Source organism: Eupeodes corollae, chromosome 2 (genome assembly GCF_945859685.1).
Source record: "Eupeodes corollae chromosome 2, idEupCoro1.1, whole genome shotgun sequence".
Classification (NCBI taxonomy): domain Eukaryota; kingdom Metazoa; phylum Arthropoda; class Insecta; order Diptera; family Syrphidae; genus Eupeodes; species Eupeodes corollae.
The window spans coordinates 128,574,439-128,598,827 of NC_079148.1; the positions used below are offsets into that span (position 1 = coordinate 128,574,439).

The window sequence follows — 24,389 nt, forward strand, 5'->3', positions numbered from 1 at the left end:
GATTTTGAAAATTGATTTGTTGTTGACCACAACATTAACAACAAAAACTTTGTAACCTCTGACTAGCAGCACGACTTTTGTGGACTTGATGATGACTGCATCGTGTGAATGTCCATAGTTATTGAATAGTTCGTGATGTAAATGCTTCTTTATTTTTGTTTCTCTTTTTAAATTAGCTCATATGTATTCTTTAAAGTGGATGTGGTATACCATTATATGCTATTTTCCAAGATTTTGAAGATTTGGCCATTTGCAGACTTATTTATAAGATTTGTGTTTTAAATTAACTGTTGGAAGCACAACCATAATTTAATTGAAGTCTTAGTCTTGCTTTAAATTTATAAGTGAAAATTTTACCTGCAATTTAACACAAGTATTACGTTACTTCTGTCAAAAAGAAGAACTGTCAATTTGTGGGATCTAGAATATCAAATATCATAAAAACCTACAAATCAAAATTTTGCTGTTCAATATGTAAACCAAAGGAGTTTGAAATCATTCTCAAATTCGAAATGTAACATCTTTGTATTTCAATGACCCATAGCTGTCATATGCTAATGATATGTCAAAATTAGTAACCGTTCAATGCACTTTACTGATACTATTGGTATATGAATCGTATGACAGATGTTAATTGACATTACATATTAATATATACAATGCTAATTAGGTTCTTTGAACATTAACAACCAACTCCAATAAATAATAGAATTATCCCATTATTCACTTTTTGAAATAATTGTGTAGCACACATTTTTCGAAATTAAACTAATTTATTAAAACAATATCAAAATTTATGAATTTCATTTTCTCCAATGGCAAATTGTCAACCAATACCTTTGCAGGTTATGCATATTTTAGCCCAATTACTGGCTTAAGTAATTTTTCACGTAAATCGTCCATTTAATCAAATTTTTATGAACTCATTTAATTTTCACATACAATAATTAAACATTCAAAACAAGTATATTATTGCTTAAATCTCAGATTTTTATAAAGATATCCCATCTACTAGAAGAAAAATACTTTAACCTTGACAAGCTTTCATGCGTGTTGCGTTTATTATGGTTTATGCGATCAAGTTTATAAGAACTTAAACTTAAAACCACAAACTAACCATTGGTAATATTTTAAGTTTATGTAAGTAAATTGCCATAAAACTTAATTTTCTTATTACAAGTATGAATTTCAAATTCAAAAAGTCTAATCCCCAATGTAAATATTTAAGTTTCATTTTAAATTACCAACATAACCTGTCCAATGACAAAATAAGGTATATGCACGGGTTCGGGTATTACTCCAATCTCGGACATTTTATGCTGTATGTAATTTTGATTCATTAACTTTAAGACTAATTGACAGTCATGTTTTATGTTTATTTTCAATGAACAAATTGAGATTAAATATACCAACAATATGTAAGTAGGTAATTATAATGGACTTTTAAAAAAAAAAAGTTGTGTTTTCTTAATGTCTTTTGACATGTGTCACATGGCAGGCATTAATGAAATTTGATACATATTTACATTATTATACTTGAACATTTTTTTACATAACATTTAATTCACCAGATTTTGAGTATATAATTGACTTATTGGCAGTTGGATAACAAGAATTTAACTTGGTGCTTAGTGAGTGTAAAAACCATTCTTAAGGTACGATTACAGTGGATGATTGTTTTGACAGATGAATGTTTTATTTCTTTAAAATGTATAAAAAAGCGTTGCAAGAGCTATAAAGTTTAAGGATTTTCCAAGAACTGTCAAAGATTAGACATATTTTTATGGTCGTTCATATATTGTATTAATTTTGTTTTGACGTTTCATCGTTTAATTTCACCCTCTCTACAGCTGTTTATTTATAAATAACTATTGATAGTCAAAATAATTCATCAGAAATGACAATGTGACACAAATGAGACAATTTGGAAGAAATGTCATTTTTCAATATGTACTTGTATGTCTGCTCCATGATGTAAACTGAGCATAACCATAGCAGCCATGTTTATGTCCCTGTATTTCATTTTTGAAATTGTTACGTATTTTTAGTTAATATCATTGCTTACGAAAATAAACAACATCAATGATATTCAAAAAACTAGTTGCATTTTTAAAGCATATTAAGCCTCAAGCTAGGCCTTAAATTTCAAAAGACTGAAATGACAACTTAATTATAAGCTTTGAAACTCATGCGTTTAAAAACGTAGGTTTACAATTCAATCTTAGATGAAATTTAAAAATAACTAAAAAACACGCATAAACCTTCTTTCAAAATCAACATAATCGTTACGAAACTAAATCATTCAAATATAATTCATACCTCCAGTGGCAGCACTCGTTGTTTTTATGATTTATGTATGTTTCGCTTGAAAAACACGTGACACACTTAACTTTTTTTTGATTCCAATTCACTTAAAAGTTAACTTTTAAAAGGTATCATACATCAAATAATTGTGTCAGTAAATTTCTATAACATAAAATCTAGTTAGTTAATAAAAGAACACGCGAGCCTATTTTCTTCCTACTCTACTTGATGTTCATGATCATGTTCATGATTTCAACAAAATACAATCTTTCAACCCACGAAAAACTCAAATCTCGTACATACCTAACCTACCTACACGACCTTCACACTCACGCGAGCATGATAATGTCTGTGACTCTTTTAACTATACGATAGTTTTGTTTTATTACCTTCCTTAAAAACGCATAAAACAAGTTAAAATTATACCTACATAACTTCTAGCTTCAATTAATAAATATTTTTTGTTTTCACTTTTATTACAGGCCAGACAAGAAGGAAACAACGATAACCTTCCGGTATCAAAGCCATTGGCCAATTATCATGCTGTGGAAATTCTAATTATGTTCATTTACTCCGTCAACATCCTCAGATGATGATCTCCCACGTTAGAGATATGTTTGTACAGACAAACAAGCACATCAAAGACCAAACCTACAAACAAACCGCTAATATGGGTCACAGCTGTTAAGAACGCCATCTATATTAAAAATACAGAAAAACGTCACTACTCAACAACTGATGAACACTTTAATAAAACACTCGGCTTCGTTACGCGTTTTTTTTTCATTGCTGAATTTTAATTCAAAATTATTGTGAACGATTTCACATAAAAATAACAACAACAACAATTATTTATTTTCTCATTTCCCGCAGTCATAAATTACGTCTGATTCGGTGTCTGATTGCACAAAAGTTCGTGTCTTTGTTATCGTAGTTGGGTCTATTTTTGAACTTCCCGATAGGAAATTACAACAAAAAAAAAGCAAATAAGAAAAAAAAATTCCACGACCTAAGTGAAGCGCATCATGTGCCAGTGCGCACTCACCATAAACAATTTAAAAACAAAACAGAAACAGAGAGGCTCGCTATAATCGTATTTTTGAAAGTTGCGTCGGCTTTGGCTTTCCAAACGAAAACAAAGAAAAAATAAACACACTTAAAAACACAAACATTCAAAGAGAAATTTTTAAAAAAGCTCCCGTTTCAACTTCAAAGAGAAGATCGTAATCTTTTCAAAATGAACTCACCACATACTCACCATCACCACGCTTCATCGGTGAATGACTCGCTTCACTCGGTTGCGGCGGGAAATAAATATGCGCCTGCACGTAGACTAGCTTCACGTCATACTCTGCGTCTGGCAATACCAAAGTACCAATGTGATAGCACTTTCGGGAGTGGTTACAATGGCAACACCAATGGCAATGGTTTGTCAATTCACAGTACTAGTGGCAGATATCAACCACATGTGTCTCCGCCGCAGATACAGCATCCGACGTCGAATTACTATCGGTCGTCGGCAAACGGATTGCACCATCATGGAAAACCACCTTCGGCGCCGATAATCACTATGAATGGAATTCAAAAAACATCACCCATACGAGATTTGGCGACTGCAACTTGCAACTCCATGAATGGAAAGTTTTTGGGCGTCAGAAAACCTAGCATTACACTGAGTTCGGCGGATGCTACAAATAACAACGAAATGTTTGCTTTTGCCAAGGATTGTTCACCGGTGGATCATTTAAGTGGTGAGTTTTTAACGGTTCCTTTTTATGTTTGATACAACTTTGATGGATAGGTAAACAAACCAATTTCTTTCTCAGAAACCATTTTTGTGTTCTCTTGGTCGGGCAAATTGATTTGTTTTCAATTTTAAACTGATGTTAAGGACCTAGAGTTCGGGTTGAACTGTGAGGGTCTTGAAATCTAAGATTCTTTTTAACAGACGTTGTTCTGTTTGGTATTTACAATGTTCAAAAATTATTGCTGTGTTAAAAGCTATTGTGGCTTGTCATATGAACTGAAAGGTTTTTCATTAAAGCCGAGTCGATATTAAAATTGAATAAAACAAGTTGTATGTAAGATATCAATGAGTTTCTATCTTTATTTGAGAGCCATATCAATGAATTATTGTGAAATAAAATCGTTTAAATGGCTGCCGAAGCCTTGTTGGGTGGCGCATTTGAAAGATCCAGTTTTTGATACCTTTTGCGCATAAATCAAGCTGAATTTGACCGATGGCATGGATTGTGTTGTCTTTGAGGGATTCGGTGGTTTGCGGCTTATTTCCCAGAGATTTGTTACATAAGAAAGTCCCTCAAAAAAATCTAAGGTTGTCAAATCACACGATTTTGGTTTACAATTCACGTCGCCTTGGTATGAGATAACCATGTTATGAAACCGCTCGCGCAGAATAAAGATTGTGTCTTGAGCTGTGTGGCACGTAGCGCCATTCAGTTGAAACTATATGTCTTCGATGTCCATATCATTAAAATCAGGCCACCAGAAATTGGTGATCATAGAACCACAGCAATCGGCTTTCGAGTGATGGCCTAGCCATGACAAAAACAGCCCAAAACCTACTCCAAAAAGTAACTTTATTCACTTACCTAATCATCCAAAAATTGTTCTTATCGTTTAAGATAATTTTTTTCCCAAAAATTGGGAAAATATACCCGTGTTTTTTTTAGGATTCTATATATGATCGAAAATTCCCAAGTAGAAAATTCCCAAGAAAATGTATCGGTAGAGCTGAAAGAAGATCTGTCAGAATAATAATAACAACAACACACAAATAGAAGAACGTTTTGTGAAAATTAAAAGCCAATAAAATGGACAATTTTCAAAAAGAAATGTTAAGAAATAATCAGAAAATTGAGATTATATAAGAAAAAGTTAATTTAACAATTGCTTCAACGAGGGGGTTTGTTTGTAGACTACTACATTAGCATGAGGTGTTGAAGCGATCTTGAAGGGAGCCTCAATTCTTTATATGCCTGAATCGAAACACCATTTGCATCATTTAAGGAAATGCTGTCAAAGTTAAATCTTCTTGTGCTATGGAAATACCATGAAGATTTATTTAATCTAAACTGAAATAAACCTTTTGTGGAATTATAGAAAAACTTAATTATCTTTTCTATTGTTTTCTCTTGCAAAATAAGCCCAGTTAGTCCATTTTCATTAGCAAAAACTAAATAATATTAAAAGTAACAGATTGATTTTTTCCCCAATGGAAAACACATGATTCCAAATGCACAACTACTTAATGAACACAGCTATCGAGATACAAAAGCAATTTCAATCGTATCAACATTTGAGAACGAGATCACATAACACCAATTCGAGACTCGTATAAATATCAAAAACCCATTCGTAGTAAGATTGTTCTTTAACTTGTATCGGTGTTATTCATACTTCGGATATTGTTTTTGTTATTCGTGTAAAATCCTACTATACTATTGATAGATTTTAGAACAAAACACGGATAATATACACACTTTCACAAACAGTTTTTCCTTTTCTTTAGAAAAGAACCAATATGGCGGCCAAAAAACCAATATGGCGCCCAGCTGTCAAAATCAACCCGTCCCTATTGAAAAAACCTTTATATGAGTTTTCCATTTATTAAAATAGATCAGATTATTTGAGATAAGGTTAAAGTCACTGTCCGGGATAGAGTATAACACACATAGGCTAGTTGTTGAGCTGTCTGGCACGTAACGCTATCCTGTTAAAATAATATTTCTTCAATGTCCATATCATTTAATTCAGGCCATAAGAAGTTGGTGATCAGCGATCTATGGCAATCGCCTTTGGCGGTGATGGCTTAGCCAGCAGCCGCCAACATTTTTGAAGAAATACGGATCGAGGACAACAACAGCCGAAAATTCAAAAAAAAAAAAACAGTAACTTTATTCACGTGCCATCAAAAAATGACCGTCATCGCTTAAAATTATATTTCCACCAAAAATTGGGATCAAATTAAACCTGCTCCAAACCGATTTTACGCTGTGTGAAGTTGTTTGTTTTCAGACCCTGGTTCAATTAAATTTTGTTTGTATATTTAGGACAAGCATTTTCATGAAGACCGATGTTTACGGCATATCTTAAGATTTTTTTAAAGTACGTGTGTTGGCTGATTTTGCAGTAAACGTTGGCTTTGAAGGACGACCATGTACCCCATAAAAAGGGCGCGATGCCCTTGATAATAAAGCTTTATCATTTGCACGAGTTGCTCGATGCTGTAACTTGACATGATATTTTAAGAAAAACTGAAGTAAACAATGTGATAGCCATGAGCTGTCAAAATCAACCCGTCCCTATTGGCAAACCCTTAATATGAACTTTCCATTTATTAAAATAAATCTATTTATTTGTTGTTAAATTGAAGTGACTGTCTGGCATAGAGTAGGACACCCTTTCATTCTTTTTTGATACAAATCTCTTTAACCTTAACATCAATCAAATTTTTAGCTGTCACTTTTGAAATTTGGTATGTGAATTGTTTGACGGTGTTCACATCGAACAATTTTTAAAGGTATTAAATTTGACACCTTATGAATTCTGTTATGTAAATATTAATTTTAATAATTATCCAATTTTACGAATGAAAAACTTCATTATTAGTTCTTCAAAAATTCAGTAACTAAACATTTTTTAAAAATGAAAGTTTTTTCCATGATTAGTTTGTCTTGCCTTAAAACTTTGCTTATGTAAACTATGTATTTAAAAATAATATTTTTTAAGTATTTTTAATTATTTTATTATTAAGAAAATATTTGTTTTTCAAAGAAATGATCTGTATATTTCAGAGGATTCACCGATATTTTCCGAATTGGCATCATCGATATCCCCATCAACAAGCTCAAGTTCACCAACATTTAATCGTCTTTTTAGCTTGAGTCCATCATCCATCAGGAGTTATGCGTTAGACAATGTAAGTACGATAATAGTTTAAATTCATTGTATAACAAAACAAGTAAGATACATTTATTTCAAAAGGTATGAATTTAATTTCAACGTTAGGCTTGAATTTTGATCCCTTTTAGAACACAGATATTAAAATCCATATTAACTTTTCAGCTTAATTTACTATCTTTAGTTTCGTTTGTTTGCTTTTGAAATGAAGAACACGATTACAGCTAGTTTCACGGTAACTTCATATAGTTTTGAGATTGATTTACGATTAATATAATCCATTATAATTTTATTTTGACTTTTTTAAACAAAAATAATGTCGTCATGTCTACTGACTTTGTATAAAAAAGCATCACCAAAAAGTTCAGAAAGAGACGTGACTTTTTCAATTTGTTGAATGTCACTTTTGGCATTGTCATATTATTGGCTGCGTTCAATCTCAGACAGATAGTGTATCCTGATACCTTGTTGAAATTATTTTACGTGTAAAATAACAGCTGATCAAAAACAGCTGTGATGTCAAAAAAGGAATCCAAAGGTATCCAGAATTTCTGGGGTATGTAGGTATCTCACAGAACAGCTGAATCAACACATGGTTCAATTTCAAGAAACTTGAAAATTGATTTCAGCTTTTTGTATTTGTTGGTAAACAAAAAGATAAAAGATGTTAGTTGAAGTTGTTTTTGAGGATATTTTATACATAATAAACGAAGAATTTATTTGCCTCTGAATTTGAGAAGGTAGTTATGATCTATTTTCTGTTAGGGTAGTTTTATGTTAAATATTAGCCGTTTAAAACCTGAGATTTCGCAAGTAAATTATTAATCGTATAAAATTCCAATTGAGCTAAGAGTAAATTTAACATATTTATTTAATTGTTACGCACCTATCAATTCATCATCGTCTGACGAATCAGTTAAATTATCCATTAAATGTTTTATCTTACTACAATTTTGACTTCGAAGCTTAAATGTTTCTCTGCATTTTATAAACAGCTGAACATTATTTTTATTTTTTGACAGCTATCTCAATTAAGCTATCCAACTCGTTCAATAAGGTATCTAAAAATACACCTATCCAAGATATCCTATCTAACACGAGATTAAACGCAGCCATTAAGAACGAAAGATAATAATATTAAAATAACAGTTTTGTTAATGACTTCAAAACCCAGTTTTGTTAATGATTTGGAAAAAAAATTTCACAGCTGACAGACAAGTTTTATTGCATATGGAATAAATTATTCAAAAAATTTTACAATACATTTTTTTTTTTCATTGTTCATTGAATAAAATATACCAAAAGAAGTCAAATTTTCGCCGTCACTGTTCCGAACAACTCTCCAAAATACTTACAAATCAATTCTTTAAAATAAACCTTTAAACGGCTTGTTTTTGAAATCTACTATTTAAATTATCACCAATTGATTCAGTTGACTTGTATTACTTATATCTATCAATCTATATTCTGGCCTTGAATTTCTAACTGATGGCTTTCACACATTCATGCGTCTTAACTTTTTCGATGAAATGAAAAGAACAACGTTATTTGTGTAATACTTTAGCTAAGACCCATCCTTGTCCAGTAGATAGCCCGATCTATCATAGAAATCATGATCATATACATCATTTAAACAAATAGGGTGTCAAAACAAAGAAAATTTTCCGTAGACTATGCAAATTGTATTTTATTGAATATTAATTTATAATTTGTTGAACAAACTTAACTTTTTATTATAACAAAAACATGAAATACTCGGGAAATATTATGTTAAGGGGAATGGTTTGTGTATTGGAATGAACTTATCGAATACACACCATTTTTTGTCGGTAAGATAGTTTCATCCCAAGACAAAACTTATCCTAGGACAACTCATACCGGAAATGAAAAATACTTGTAAGCATAATTAACTAAAACAATTGTTTGTGTATTTACCTAGTTCGTTTAAAGCTTTTTCCTTGGGAAGAACCAGGATGGAAAAGAGGAAAAGCATGTTAGTTTAAATTGTAAAGCGAAAGTCTATTGGTTGTGAAGTTAGGTAAGTGTCTAAAACGAATAAAGATAGATAGATAAACCTTAACTTCCAAGTTTGAACTCAATCGAACCAATGATTTAGGCTGTAGGGACGTGGGCCAACAGACAGGACAGACCACATGGAATGCCATCATAATATCATGTTGATTAAAATATCGAGTTCGAATTTATTTACGAATGCAAAAATTGCTATATAGTTCCTATATGTCGCAAGTAAAAAAGTTGACAGTGTAGTTAAAATTCTCAAATCATCTTTTACTGTTTTATACTAATGTTCTTATTTCCTCATTTAGTTGATTAAGGTGTTGTAACGTTCATTGCATAGTTTTGAATGAAAATTGTGAATAGAAGCAATATTTTCACCACACTCTGATGATGCATGTTATTGGAATCAAAGTGTACATGAGTAATAACACTATCTGTGTACTAACCATAATCTGTCAGCTGTCAAAATTACGTACAGTGCAACACCGGTACGATGCAAGAAAGTTGAATTTCAAGAAACTTATTTTTTATTTGTTTTTAAAACTTCGGAAATATTTTCTTTGAGTTTCTCATGAGCTATAGTATTTCTTATATGAGTGTTGCTTCTCGAGTAAGTTCAATTATCGAGCTTATTTTGGGACACCCTTTAGAATTATACCAGACCAACAGAAAAATATTTTTTCTTTGAAATTTAAAAATTTAAATAGAATTCAACACGCATTATTTAATAACGAAACATCTAAGAGGACAACATTATCTTCTAGAATCATCTTGAATTAAATGAATATCTGCTATTCAATTAGTTCATTCAACAAATCAAACTGGTTTTTACTTCTATACATAAATATACAATTTTTCAATAATAATATTCTAATTCCTTTGCAGATTGAATTAAATTATTATTATATTTTAAGAAATTAATTGAATCTATTTTAAAATCACACATTGCAAAGATTATTTCTGCTAAAAATTAATCGATTCTTCATTATGAAGGCTAAAACAAAAATCCCAAGCATTTTAAAAGCGTGCTGTCTTCATTTTGTATATGATTCTTTTACGTATATAAACCATCATGGATATCATTTTTGTATGAAGGAATTCCGTCAGTCACAACACAAATTCCATTAACGTTCAGTCAGAATGCCGGCTCTGTTGGTTTGTTGTCTTTTTTATTTTTTCAAGACAAAATTAAATACAACAAATTTCAGAACATTAGAAAAAGAAGTCTAGATAGACATCTTCATATAGCACAACAAGCTTAAAACAAGACACGATAACTTGGCCTCACCCTCTCTTGACATCTCTCCACATGCCAATTCGTGTATAGCTAAATTTTTTAAATGAAAATAAAGTTATTAGTATTTTTTCCACTCTTCTAATGGATAAATCAATTTTTGAATTAAACTAAACCGCAGAAATATTTATCCACGTCTATCTATCTATGAAAATGTAAAAAAGACAAAGTATCTATCTATGGCTTTTAATTTTAATTTTAATTTGAATTCAGTCAGTAGCTGTTGAGTTGTATTTGAAGGTGTTTGGGGGATGGAAAAACAGTTTTTGAAATTCTTTTGATATAATAGCGTGACTTGGTCGATTTACTTAACGTTGTCGCATCGGTTTCGGTCGTGTCACGTTTAAGCTCAAAGTTAAGCTTTGAGAGTCTATAATATTGATATAGCGTCCTCAGTTGAGGTTTACATATTTTATCCATCTATAATACCATTTAGTATTCCGTCTAATTCAAACAGGCTTTGGGTGCGGGCTAAATTTTCATGATGACATCAACTTTCGACACCGCTGCTGGCTGCCGTTGTTGATATTTTGTTTGTTTCGTTTGTCGTTGGTAGTTTTGAAGTTATGGGCGCACAAAAAAATGTGTTTTAAATTTGTTTCGCTTAATATTGTTAAATCATAAGTAATTTAATTTTTATAAATTTCAATAGCATGGGAAACATGCATGGGTTGTGGTGTAAAAAAACATTAACTATATCATCAAAAGACAAAAGAAACGAATCAAATGGTGGTGGTAAAGCGGAAGTTATAAGATCAGTTCAAGTCGAGACTGTGCCAGAAGTCAATGAACATTCAAAGCACAAGGTGAGAAAAACTTTTATTTTTATTTTCAAACCATTTTTCGCCTACTGTTTTATTGCTTGTTATTAATAATTTGATGTGATGCTGATTTTGAATCATTAATCAAATTGGATTGATTACTATCTATAATTTATATCAATGGAGGTACATAAAAATTAGGTAGGTAGTGACAAATAGAGTGTCTGTGTAATACGACATTTGAATCCGGTGTTTTTATTTGACCTTGACTGATGACGATGATGAGTGTCATTATACTCGCAATACCGTTAAATTGGTTTTCTGTTGACCTCGTTTTGTATTTTGTCGGTGTGGATTTAACAAATCAGTTTATTTTGCAGCTCAAATTTGATTCATTGTTATTTTAAAAATAATGAGAGAGAATTGTTACTCAACGGTGATAATATAACAAAACAAATAGAAAAGAGCACAGAATTATTTTCTATCTCGTTCTAATAGCCAATTTTCTAGACATAAACAAAGGCTTACAAATGTTAACTTTGAAAATGGCGATTCTTCTTGTTAATAGATTTTTTTAATTTGTATCCGTGGAAGCAGTATCTAATTATCCACTGAAAAACTTTTAATTAGGTTTATGTAATAATTTGTTATTATTTATTGTAAAATTAGGATGTTGTTTGTGAAAGTACATACATAAGTACAAAAACTTGTTCTATTAATGGTTTTTATGTTGGATCACAATCAATATAAGTTTCTTGCTATATGTACATAAAACAAAAAATCCAAGTGAAAATACTAGAATCGAAAGGGCTACAGTCGAATTTGTATCAGGTTCTAAATATTTTTGCAAAATTATGGGCTTAAAGTTCGGTTCTTAAAAACTTTTCATACACCTATAATTGACCAAAATGTTATTTCATACAGCTCTCACTGGATGCAATGGCTATTTGATATAAACGTGTAGAGTTTCCCAGCTTACATTGTGGTAATTTAGTTACTCAACGAAGACGTATAAAAAGCACAGAAAAAATCATTATTCACATACCTTGTCCACTTACAGCTGTTCCAAGGCTCAATACAGTATTATTATTACCTGCCTTTACTTCCTAAATCAATTGGACCTTGTAATTGAATTGTTTGAGATCTTTGTGCCGAATTATTTTCGGGCTATAAATTGTAAAATTTTGAGATGTTGATATCGATGATGAGTTGATATTAGTGACTTGAGTTTAACACACATGGCTTTAGCAGCCCCATTCTTGTTCAGTAGAAAGACCGTCCATCATACTTTCAAAAACCGGAATCCAAAATATGGAAGAAAATCTACGTGAAAAAAATATATTTATAAAGTGTGCAAGAGAACGACAGAATTTGTCTGTGTCTTGGAAGGAGCAGGCGCTAATTGTGAAAGATTTAACAACAGTTTATCCTTAGAAAAAGAAATTTAATTAAGTTGCACTTTGAACAAAAAATACATACAAAAGTAAAAAAGAACTTTTTAACATTTAAGTCTTCGTTACATTCTAAACATGGAAATAATGCTTCAAACAATGAGCAACACAGGTGTAGTAAAATTCTTAAGTCATCTTTTCCTGTTTTATATTATTATTTATTGAACTATACATAAATGTACACAACAATACTTAACAGCTAGTAACTACCAAGGCTTCTAGCTGAAATGATAAAAGTAGTCTGACTTATTCCGACCTTCCTCGAGTAGATTTTTAATAAACTCTAATATATTTTTATTTAAAAGATTTAAAATTTTAAAAATATTTTGTATGTTTTGTTCAGAAGGAACCAAAAGAAGATTTTAAGTTTATTACAAATATCTTATTTTGTCGATGTAGGATGAATGATTGTTGGCGTTTTTGACGTTCAAAGACTTTCCGTGCATATCACTATTTTTTTCTTAGATTTGCAGGCGAATTGCGTGCCTTTTAAAACAGCTTAGGCTTCGGCTGAGAATGCAAAGAAAAACGGCGGTAGCTTTCCTGAAGAAATTAGATTATTGTTTGAGTCAACGATTGCGAAAGAGGTACCTTCCTCAAACTAAGAACCATCGGTAAAAAGGATATTCCAATTGTGACGGATGAAAGGATTCAATAATTCAAGAAAATGGATAAAGATATATCTCTTTTGGAGTTGAATCAATTTTAAATCTAGCGAAGCAGGGTCGATGGATTCCTTCGTTAATAAACAAGAAGGGAAGGAAGTTATTGTAATGGGTCCGATTTTTCAAATTGAAAATTTTGACATTTATCGACGTTTCAAGGTCCCTAGAGTCGAAATAAAAGATTTTTAGAAAGATGTCTGTGTGTGCCTGTGTACGTACGTTCGTTGTCCACGTTTTTTTCTTCGTCCATAGCTCAAGAACAAAAAGAGATATCCAAATATATTTTGTATACAGATAATTTTTTTACCATAGCGGTTTAAAAAAAAGTGCAAATTTGTATTAACCCTAAATATCTCACTTAGCAATGACGCTAGAGATTTGAATTAAATTTTATATTATATATTGAAACGTGATACCAAACAAGTACATGTTTAAAAAAAAATCAAATCAACGGTTTTTTTATAAATCAAAACAACTGACAAAAAAATGTTTCACCTCATATTATACCAATACAAAAGGATTTTATCTCCAAAACAATTTTGTGCAACGAAAATAACGTTTTCGACGTCTGGTAGAATTTTGAGAAAAATCGAATTAACAGTTTTTTTTATAAAAAATAAAAACCTAAAAAAACATTACTCAAAGTTGGTAAAAATTGAATTTCGACTCTTCAAAAACTTGAGATTATGGCTTCAAACTTATTTTATCTTATAAGATATATTGTTTTCAACATCCGGTAAAATTTTGAGAAAAACTGAATGGATAGTTTGTTTTCTAAAAAATAAAAACTTTAAAAAACAAATTACGAAAGTTGGTAAAAATTGATTTTCGACTCAAATGCTTTTCAAAAATTAAAAATGTTGTCTTTAAACTTTTTTGTTTCACAGAAAATATTGTTTTCGATATTCAGTAGTTTTTTATAAAAATCCAACAGTCGGTTTTTTCAGAAAAAATAAAATCTACATCTACAAAATAGTAAGTAAAATTGGTATAAATTGATGTTCGGTTCTTGATATCTCTCAAATTAATTTCACTCATCCAATTTGTAAAAAATCTATTTAACAAAACTAGATTTTCAAACTTAACTGTTTCTTGATATGAAAAATATTTTTGGTTATTTTAAAATTTGTAAGAATAATTCATTTCACAACTTTTTCAACCCAACAGGAAAACCTGCTCACTTTACCAGTTACTAGTGTGGGTCGCATCACAGCCTCTTTTTAAATTTTTGGTTAAATGCAGATTTTTTTGTAAACATCAAATTTATGTATAGGGCTGATGTTTTTTTGTTGTCTTTGAGCGTTTAAGGATTTTTGTAGAGTCAAAAAGGATTCAAGTATTTTTCCTTCAAGTCTTAATGAAAGGCTTTTTTTCTTTCTTCCCTCAGCTAAGATCTTTTTTAAAGGAGTTGTTTGAAAAGCTTTGAGGCTCTGATTGCGACGTGATATGCTGATTAAACAGGTTGGATGTTAGATTTTGCACATTTGAACAATACCATAATCAATTTTTGATTATATTATGACGTTTTTAATATTGATCATTGAGTTCGTATTAGTCAAAATATTTGTTGATGCTAAATATCTTATTATATTATATATAACAATCAAATACAATACCTAATATACTTAATTTATTAACAGAAGGAATAATAATATTTTTTATGTTAGTAATAAGACAACAACATGTATGTTTTCTACAAATGTGTAAGTGTTTGCTTTGGTTCAAAGAAACTTTAGAACTAGATTGGACGCACCAGGCGTTTATTCGTCCAAGTATTGCTTTGAAGGAATTTTCGTTCGAAAGTTTTCTTTAAACTTTGAAAGAATTTAGGGATCGTCAGCGTACAGGATGTGATCAATGTTCGTGGATTGCAAAATTATATAACTTTTATCATTGCAGGCTATAATAAAGAAATCAACAGATAGAGGTGATCCTTGAGGTATACCACTACTCAGGTTGTAGATTAGGGTGATTCATTTCCGCAAAAAAAAAATTTTTCTCGGCGCTCAAGCAAAATATTAATCTACCTGTAGAAAAAAAAATTTTCACCAAGGTAGAGCTCTTAATATCAATTTTAAGTACTTGCAGTTTAAAGTTAAAGTTTTCCCATTCAAAATACATGTAAAAAAATATTTTTTTTTTTCAAATTTCTAATGCTCGCCCGCTTTTTACAATATTGTGAATCGGTTTTATGGACTTTATAGGAAATTTTACGCTCTTTAAAATTGTCCTTATGTTTTTTTGTATAACTCTTAGTAGTTCGCCAGTAGGAGTCATCAAAGTTCAATTTTTTGAATGAACATTTTTTTTTGCAATTTTTTTCAACAATTCGCAAAAAATAGTGAAAAAAAGAGCTGAATCGTAAAAAAATTCTTTTAACAAATATGTGATGAATTTACGGCCATTTTTATATCTTAAAACGTAAGTAATTGATAAATATTAACCAATTATGCTATTTAAATTAATTTTTCTTATTTATAATAGTATACTATCGATATAATTCTCTACAACAAAAACTTTTCCAGAGTTATAATGATTTTTGACTTATACTAAATATAAAAAAAAAACACATTAGTTTATAAAAAAACAACAAATATACAATTGCAACTTAGATTCTGCAATTTTTCAACATTTCCGTAATATAGCAACAAATATAAATGAAGGTTATTCAATTTTTTGAGCAAAATTCTTAAATTAACGAAAAAGTAAATTGTTTTTATTGTCAACTTTATTTGCTTCAATGTTGTATAAGTAGAAATTGCTATTTGAATAATTGCATTAAATAATATTGTGATGGCATATTTTAACAAAAGTAAAAAAATAATGATAATTATTTGATTGGGAAAGCATTTGTTACAATTTTATGATTGCTCTAGTTAATTAGTATGACGTTAGCGACTCTATTGTCTTTGTAAACGGGTTTGATGCTTTATGTTATACTTAACCCCAAAATTTATTGTTTGTTGTATTAAGTGATTAGTCCGACAACAAAGTAACGCTAATATTCTAACAAAATAAACCAAGTTTTTAATAAACTTTATTCAAATTACTATCATAATATAAAATTTCTGCCGTTACTTGTGTTTAATAGTGTCGTGTTTTAATTGTTCTTAATATTTTTCAGTGTATCTAATTATAAAAATGGCCGTAAATTCATCAAATATTTGTTAAAAGACTTTTTTTACGATTCAGCTCTTTTTTTCACTATTTTTTGCGAATTGTTGAAAAAAATTGCAAAAAAAAAATGTTCATTCAAAAAATTGAACTTTGATGACTCCTACTGGCGAACCACTACGAGTTACACAAAAAAACATAAGGACAATTTTAAAGAGCGTAAAATTTCCTATAAGGTCCATAAAACCGATTCACAATATTGTAAAAAGCGGGCGAGCATTAGAAATTTGAAAAAAAAAAAAATATTTTTTTACATGTATTTTAAATGGGAAAACTTTAAATTTAAACTGCAAGTACTTAAAATTGATATTAAGAGCTCTACCTTGGTGAAAATTTTTTTTTCTACAGGTAGATTAATATTTTGCTTGAGCGCCGAGAAAAAAAATTTTTTTGCGGAAATGAATCACCCTATTGTAGATGTCTGGTCTTATTTACGATTCGTGAAAAAGGATTTTACAATATTGAATGTATTTGGCCAATTTTCCTTTATGTTATTTTGTTCAACACAATACGGATGCTTATACGGTCGAAGGCTTTTGCAAAATCAGTGGATAAGATTGGGATGTCAATGTGTAGTGATGGGTTAATTCTACTACGGCCGTGTTTAAACGCGACTTGATTGAGAGCAATGAAATTGTTTTTCTCTTTTAACCAAAATAGTATCTTTGAAACAATTTACTCGTGCACGTTAGAAGCGATATAGGTCTATAACTATTAGTAAAAAAAGGGTTTTGTTTTTGGTTGGGAATGGAAATAAGGGTTGCAATTTTCCATGATTGTGGAATAACACCAGAGTTTATTAGTTGTAGTTGAATTACGTTTTGTTTTATATTAATGCTCCTACTTCCCCATTTAGTTGATTAAATTATGAATAACAGCAATATTTTAACCACACTCTGATGATGCTTGTTATTCGAATCAAAGTGCAAACCTACATGTGTTTAAAAAACGAATATAACATTAATCATATTTGTTTACACTTTAACTTCCAACTTTTTTGTCACACCCACTTATGTCTGCCAAAGCAACCACTCAATGATCAAACTGATGGTCAATATTTTTGTTTGGAAATATGAAATACAAATAAAGGTCAACCCCGCAAAACCTCATACAAATCTATTTATAATACTAATAATAAAAGAAACATTAAGAATATTCCAACAAAAAATCTAAATGCACACAGAGATTTCCGCTGAAAACGACACCTCACTGTCATTAATTAATAAAATAGCATGCTAAGTAGGTAACTAAAGAACTCGTACAATCAAGCAAATCCAAAATAAGAAACACAAATTATCTAACCGAGCCTTCAAGCTATATAAAATATTATCTTAAGACTTGTCACATTTCCCATAAAACAGACACATAAAGTCTTAACATAAATTTTAATTAAGAATGAATCAAGTTTTTATTGCAATTTTTATTTTTGTTTATCTTATAATTGCAATTTTGGTTAAGTGTTTCAAATTTTAGAACTTCAAAGATAAAATACTCCTATATTGTCAAAAATATTAATTTTATCTATATTATAACGGTACTTAAATGTCCACGACCTGAAAATGTCAAATTTTTGGTTATAGAATTTTATGTATTTTTGTATATATTGTGTGGTTGTGAAAATTGAACACCAGATTAAATACCAATTGGTTATATAGCTCAGTATAATTAAATGAATAATCAAATGAAGTGAGAATGAACTTGTTAACAACACAAGCTAAAGTTTATTTGAACAATAAAGTGTATCTTATGACTTTATTGCTATGATAACGACTACGACGAGCAAAGCGAAGCGATGAAATGAATGTGAAATTTTCTAAGAAATTTTATGGAAAAGATGAGCTTATATTAAAAGTGTCAACAAAATTTTACTCTGTCTTATTTTGATGATATCACTGCCTTATAATGATGAAGTAAGATAAAATTGGAATGTGAACAATTTTGAAAATTTCATTATTTATATACAAAGGTGCAATGGTGTTGCTTAAGATCAAATAATGGAAGTAGTATTATACAACAAAATCGAGTTTTAAAACCTACTGCTTACATTGATGTAGGCTTTTTGTTGAAATGTTGGAAAGTCAGAAATGAAATTGATTTTATGGTCAAATCCTTATCACAAAACTGTGATGATCAATGTTCTGTCCCTCCTCTTTAAAAGAAACTAGCTCCTATGAAACTGTGATGTCGTTAACTGCTCCCTTATTTTAAATTTTTGAATTAGATGTTCCAAGAATGATCATTTTTTCTGAGTTTAAAATTGTCGTTATCTTCGATCAATTGTTGGCTAAAAACTGAATCTGGTCAACATTTCCAATGCCAAAAATTCAGGAAATTTTCAAAAGACAAATGATTTCAGAACTTGCTCTAATATGGATGAGAGACCAAAGTAAATCTTAAATTAAACCAGGTTGACTACTGTCAATGTAAAACTCAACTTATTGACAGCAAATCGACATTTCTGAGTTTTCTTTAGCAAGTTAAATGCAGGTCACAAGCAATATTTACCTCGTCACCTACAATGTATGCAGCGTTTTGATGCTAAATATATAGAATTGCAGCTACTACGATGTTTGGAAAGGAGAAATCAATGAATGTTCATTTTATTATAAAAGGAAAAGTATGCTGTTAACAATAGGATACAATATCATTCATATGCCACGGCTATAGTTGCAGCATATCCTATTCAAACTAAATTATATAACGAAAAAAGTCTAAAAGTATCAGGTCACAAGATCATGGCGGCCAATTGTCATCATCAATTGCTGAAATAACAGGGTCCGAAACATTTTCTCGAAAAACGAAGAATTTGCAAGCAGTGAGTGCCAAATATTCGCTATTTGTTTGGAGAATTAGGAACATTCCAATTCATTGCTGAAGCATTTTTTGTTCAAAACGAAATTTTGAAAAATGACAGCTGTTACAATAGCGGGTTATTTAAAATAAAACTCAAAACGTTTTTCATTTTCCACCAATCTCTGTCTTGTGATCTCAATTCGTACTCAAGCTCAAACATTTCCACGAAGAAGATGACCAGCGGAAAGAAAAAATTTACTTTTCAAAGGTTTTTGTATTTGGTTTCCACATTCACGTTGTTCGGCTAAAGAACCAATCTTTGTTATTAAAAGTGTGGCCGATGTTAGCTATGTAAATACGGTTGAAACACAAGATATAAAAAAGAGGCTGGGATGTGACCAAAACTGATAACTTCCCATCCCGTCTGTTATTTGTCTTGCTTAAAAGTATGTAGGTTTCGTGTTTTGTTAAAAAAGTTGTCAGTTGAATTATTCTTAAAAATTTGAAAATTACCAACAACATTTTTCATATAAAAAGTAGTTTAGTTTGAAAATCTAGTTTTGTTAAATAGATTTTTAGTAGAAAAAGAATTTTTACCAATTTTAGTAGCGTTTCATAAATTTTTACAAATTGGATGAGTGAAATTAGTTTGAGAGATATCGAGAACCGAACACCAATTTTTACCAAATTTACGTAATATTTTTTGTAGATTTTATTTTTATATGAAAAAACAGACTGTTGGATATTTATAAAAAAAAAAGAAGTTAAAGAGTTTGAAGGTTTTATTTTTTGTAAACAAACCGTCAATTCGATTTTGCTCAAATTTTGTCCGAATGTTTAAAACGATATTTCATAACAAATAAAATTCATTGGAAGCCAAATATCTCAAATTTTTGAAAAGATAATTTTGCCGAAAATCGATTTTTACCAACTTTTATTAATTTTTTTCTTAAGTTTTTATTTTTTGTAAAAAAACTGTCAAATCGATTTTTCTCAAAATTGTTTCGAATCTTAAATTTTTGAAAAGATATTTGAGTCGAAATTCGGGTTTTATTTTTTATAAAAAAAATGGTTAGTCGATTTTCCTAAAAATTTAACCAGATGTTAAAAACGTTAATTTTCGTTGCTCAAAATTGTTTTGGAGATAAAATCATTTTTTATTCGTAAAATTTTCGAGGTGACAAATTTTTTTTCAGATGTTTTTATTTAAAAAAAAAATCTTAAAGTGGATTTTTTTTCGTATCACGGTAAAATATGTAATATAAAATTTAATTCAATTCTCTAGCGTCGTTGGTTCGTGAGTTAGATTTAACTAAAATTTGCATTTTTTTAAACTGCTATTAAAAGAACCGTCCACGCAATTTTCTTGAGAGCCCTTTCTGCATAATTCTGCATCATTATCGGTATAACAAAATTTATTTCAAGTCGATATCTCTCCTGGTTCTTGAGCTATGGTAGACAAAAAAAAAAACTACCCAGCGTTCAGACGAGCGGACGTACTAACGTACGTACACACCCACACGCAGGAATCTTCCTAAAAAAAATAATTCGACTCTAGTGAACTTGAAACGTCGAAAAATGTCAATATTTTCAATTAAACAAATCGGACCCATTACAATGAATTCCTTTGGGAAGATAATTAAGTGGAGAAAGTGACATTAGACGGACATATTCATCGTTTTCTACTCCTTGGAAAACAATAATCAATACTCAAAGAATTAGTTTAAAAAATTTCAGACTAAGCTACAGTTCCAATTTATTTCTAAATTCCAAAATTTCCATTGTGAGTTTTTTTCCAGTTTCAAAGCTATAACCATAAAGTTAAATGTTTGTTGCCAAAATTTATGACACTGTTTTGATATCATAATTAAAAACAATACAAATCTTGTTAGATTCATTTTCAATTAAACAAACATCTTCATTAATTTAAAATCCGATTAACCAAAACAAGAACCAACAAAAGTAATATACTTGATCTCAAGTTCAGGGAATCCGTGACGCATAACACATTATTTTACTACCTGTCTTTTTCAACCTACGCGATCAGATCATCCAAAAAAATATTCTCAAACTATTGACCAAAAATGGTTAAATCTAAATTTCTCCTAAAAACAAAATCCAAAGAAAAAATAAACTCTCTTAGTCATCCTGAATCCAAAAATGATTGACGATGGTAATGCTGAGACGTCTTACCTCTACCACTCGAAGCAAATCAAGGTGTTGGTAAGATAAATCTTTTAAAAGAAACGTATTCAAGGTAAAAAAGAGAGAAAAAAGATAGCCTTGATTCTGGGATCTCTCACGGTTGTGCAATGTGCTGTGCAGGATGCAACTCTGCCTTAGGGGTACCGTGAGAAAAATGTCTCTATGTTTAGTCATCTGCCAATTGCTGGAGCAATGCGAATTCTTCAATAGGCACCACATTCACCATAAATTCCATTTTTCTCTCTCCTTTTCACTTATTGGCGACCGACCGCGACGTATTCGACGTGCCGTTGACAGTGTTTTCTTATCAACTCTTTTATTCACGATCACTTGAACTTTCTATAGTTTGTTTAAAAAATTTAAAAAAAACACGACGACACGAACGATGATGGGGGTCACTTTAATGGAGATGAATTACCGGATCCGTCTGGCTTTGGCTGAATGATTCAGCGTTTGGAATTTTAAGAGTCTTTTACAATACTTTACGGTTTTAATTATTGCAAATCTACAGAAGGTAGTTGTTAAAAGGTTAACGTCTACTTCTACCAGTTAACGTCACATCTATTTGGCTTGGATACTTGAGGTTGCACTCATATATTGAAATAGGAATTTAATTATAAAACAACTAAAATTCCCAGAAATAGAAACTATCTATAGCAAAGCTGGAAGTTTTATCGAAAAAAAGTATTAAAAATGGAAATTAAAATACAACCAAATAGATTATGAGTCAACCCTGATTCAATTTCACAAGAAGAATTGAGACGAAAATTATAACTTGGAATCAAATTTAAACTTAGAGCTTTTGGTAAGAAGATTGAAGTTTTGATGTGAAGAAATTCTTATGGTTAAAATAATGTAAAGAAACTAACTTTTTCATTTTTATGTCCAATATTTTTTGAAAAAAAAACAAAGGTTCTTAAAACAGTTCTTATTTCTAACAATAGAAAGTCCATAAGTCTGCCCATAGGTTAGGTTAGGTTAGGTTAACGTGGCTGCGGATTTATAATCCACACACTTAGGCCAAGAGAAAGGCCCATTGTGATACCACATGAATCTAGAGAATTACTTCTAACTAGTAGAACCATTTTGAGCTTTTTATAAAGCGAAGAAGATATTTAATATCCTTTTTAGCTAGTTCGCTGGGATTATCAAAAGAGTAGTCCCCCAGATGAAGTTTGCGCTTGATTGAAAGAGCAGGGCAGGTGCATAAGAGATGAGAGATTGTTTCCTCTTCTTCTTCGTCCATGCAGCTCCTACAGAAGTCATTTGAGGCTACGCCTAGTCGTATTGCGTGTCTGCCTATAAGACAGTGTCCTGTAAGGACACCTATTAGGGAGCTAATATGAAGTCTGCTTTGAGATAACAAGTCTTTAGAGCGCTTTAGGTCCAGTGAAGGCCATATGAGTTTTGTGGCTGCGCATGTTGGTAAGTTGTGCCACCTAGAATTTGCTATCGCAAAAGCTGTTTCTTTTAGCATAAGTTTACATGTAGCTATCGGTATACCTATCTTCTCCCTTTCAGGTGAAATAGGTTTGACGGTTCCATTATTAGCGAGTTCATCGGCTCTACAATTACCTGTGATGTCTCTGTGGCCCGGCACCCAACAGAGGTGAATGTTAAATTGCTGCGCCATCTCCATAAGAGACGATCGACAATCGAGGGCCGTCAAAGATTTGGTCGAGACACCGTCAAGGGATTTGATAGCAGCTTGACTGTCAGAGAAGATGCGGATATCAGAAGTTGATATCACGTTTTCTCTTAGCCAGGAGAGAACCTCTTTGATCGCCAAAATTTCCGCTTGAAAAACGCTACAATGATTAGGGAGGCGGAATGAGATGCTTAGATTAAGCTTTTCTGAGTACACGCCACCACCAACTCCCTCATTTGTCTTAGATCCATCTGTATAAAAATGAATACTTTTGTTATCCAGGAGTTTTTTGTCCTCCCATTCATCTCTGGATGGAATGGATATCTGGAAGTTTTTTCCAAATAGGGGTTTAGGTATAGTGTAGTCTATGTACTTTGGTATAGAACCAAAGAGGTTCAAAATGATAGAGTGTCCCACATTGTTGTTGGTCCATTGAGATGAGGCGTCGAGTCTTATCGCTGTACTCGCTGCCACTTGTTTACTGAAGATGTCGAGGGGTGTCAGATGGAGGAGAGTGTCTAACGCTGCTGAGGGTGTGGTTCTCAATGCCCCGCTTATGCAGAGACATGCAGTGCGCTGAACTCTGCTGAGTATGTCGCAGTATGTGACTTTCTCCAGTGCAGTCCACCATACTGCAACCCCGTACATAAGTATTGGTCGGATGACCGATGTGTATAGCCAGTAGGTTATGCGAGGTTGAAAACCCCATTTGCTTCCTATAGCTTTCTTGCAAAGGAAAAGAGCTACTGTAGCTTTTTTAACTCTTTCCTTTATATTGGATTTCCAACTTAATTTTTTGTCCAATATCAGACCAAGGTATTTGGCTTCATTGGTAAAAATTAGTGGTATACCTTTTATCGAAGGAGGTACAATTACTGGGATCTTGTATTTCCGTGTGAAAAGGACGAGGTCTGTTTTTTGAGGATTAATACTAAGTCCGCAGTTATCAGCCCATCTAGTGAGCATATTGAGTGCATTTTGGAGGAGGTCTCTCAGTGTATTAGGATGTTCCCCTGTGACAGCGATAGCAACATCATCGGCATACGCAACCACTCTGTAGCCATCCCGCTCAAGGGATATTAGTAGTTGGTTAACCACTATGTTCCACAGGAGAGGGGACAGAACACCTCCTTGCGGAGTGCCTCTACTGAC

The 24,389-nt window shown here is 31.3% G+C and overlaps 1 protein-coding gene across 3 annotated transcripts in view; it reads left to right on the forward strand.

The window, feature by feature from the left end:
• The window catches only part of LOC129946829 (NAD(+) hydrolase sarm1), a 130,334-nt gene that overhangs the window by 14,492 nt on the left and 91,453 nt on the right, over positions 1-24,389 (forward strand). For all 3 annotated transcript variants that reach the window (XM_056057177.1, XM_056057173.1, XM_056057174.1), the window contains exons 2-3: positions 2,787-4,055; positions 7,122-7,246. In XM_056057177.1, coding sequence (XP_055913152.1) covers positions 3,542-4,055; positions 7,122-7,246 — 639 coding nt within the window. In that variant the 5' untranslated portion in view covers positions 2,787-3,541. The remainder of the gene's footprint in view (positions 1-2,786; positions 4,056-7,121; positions 7,247-24,389) is intronic.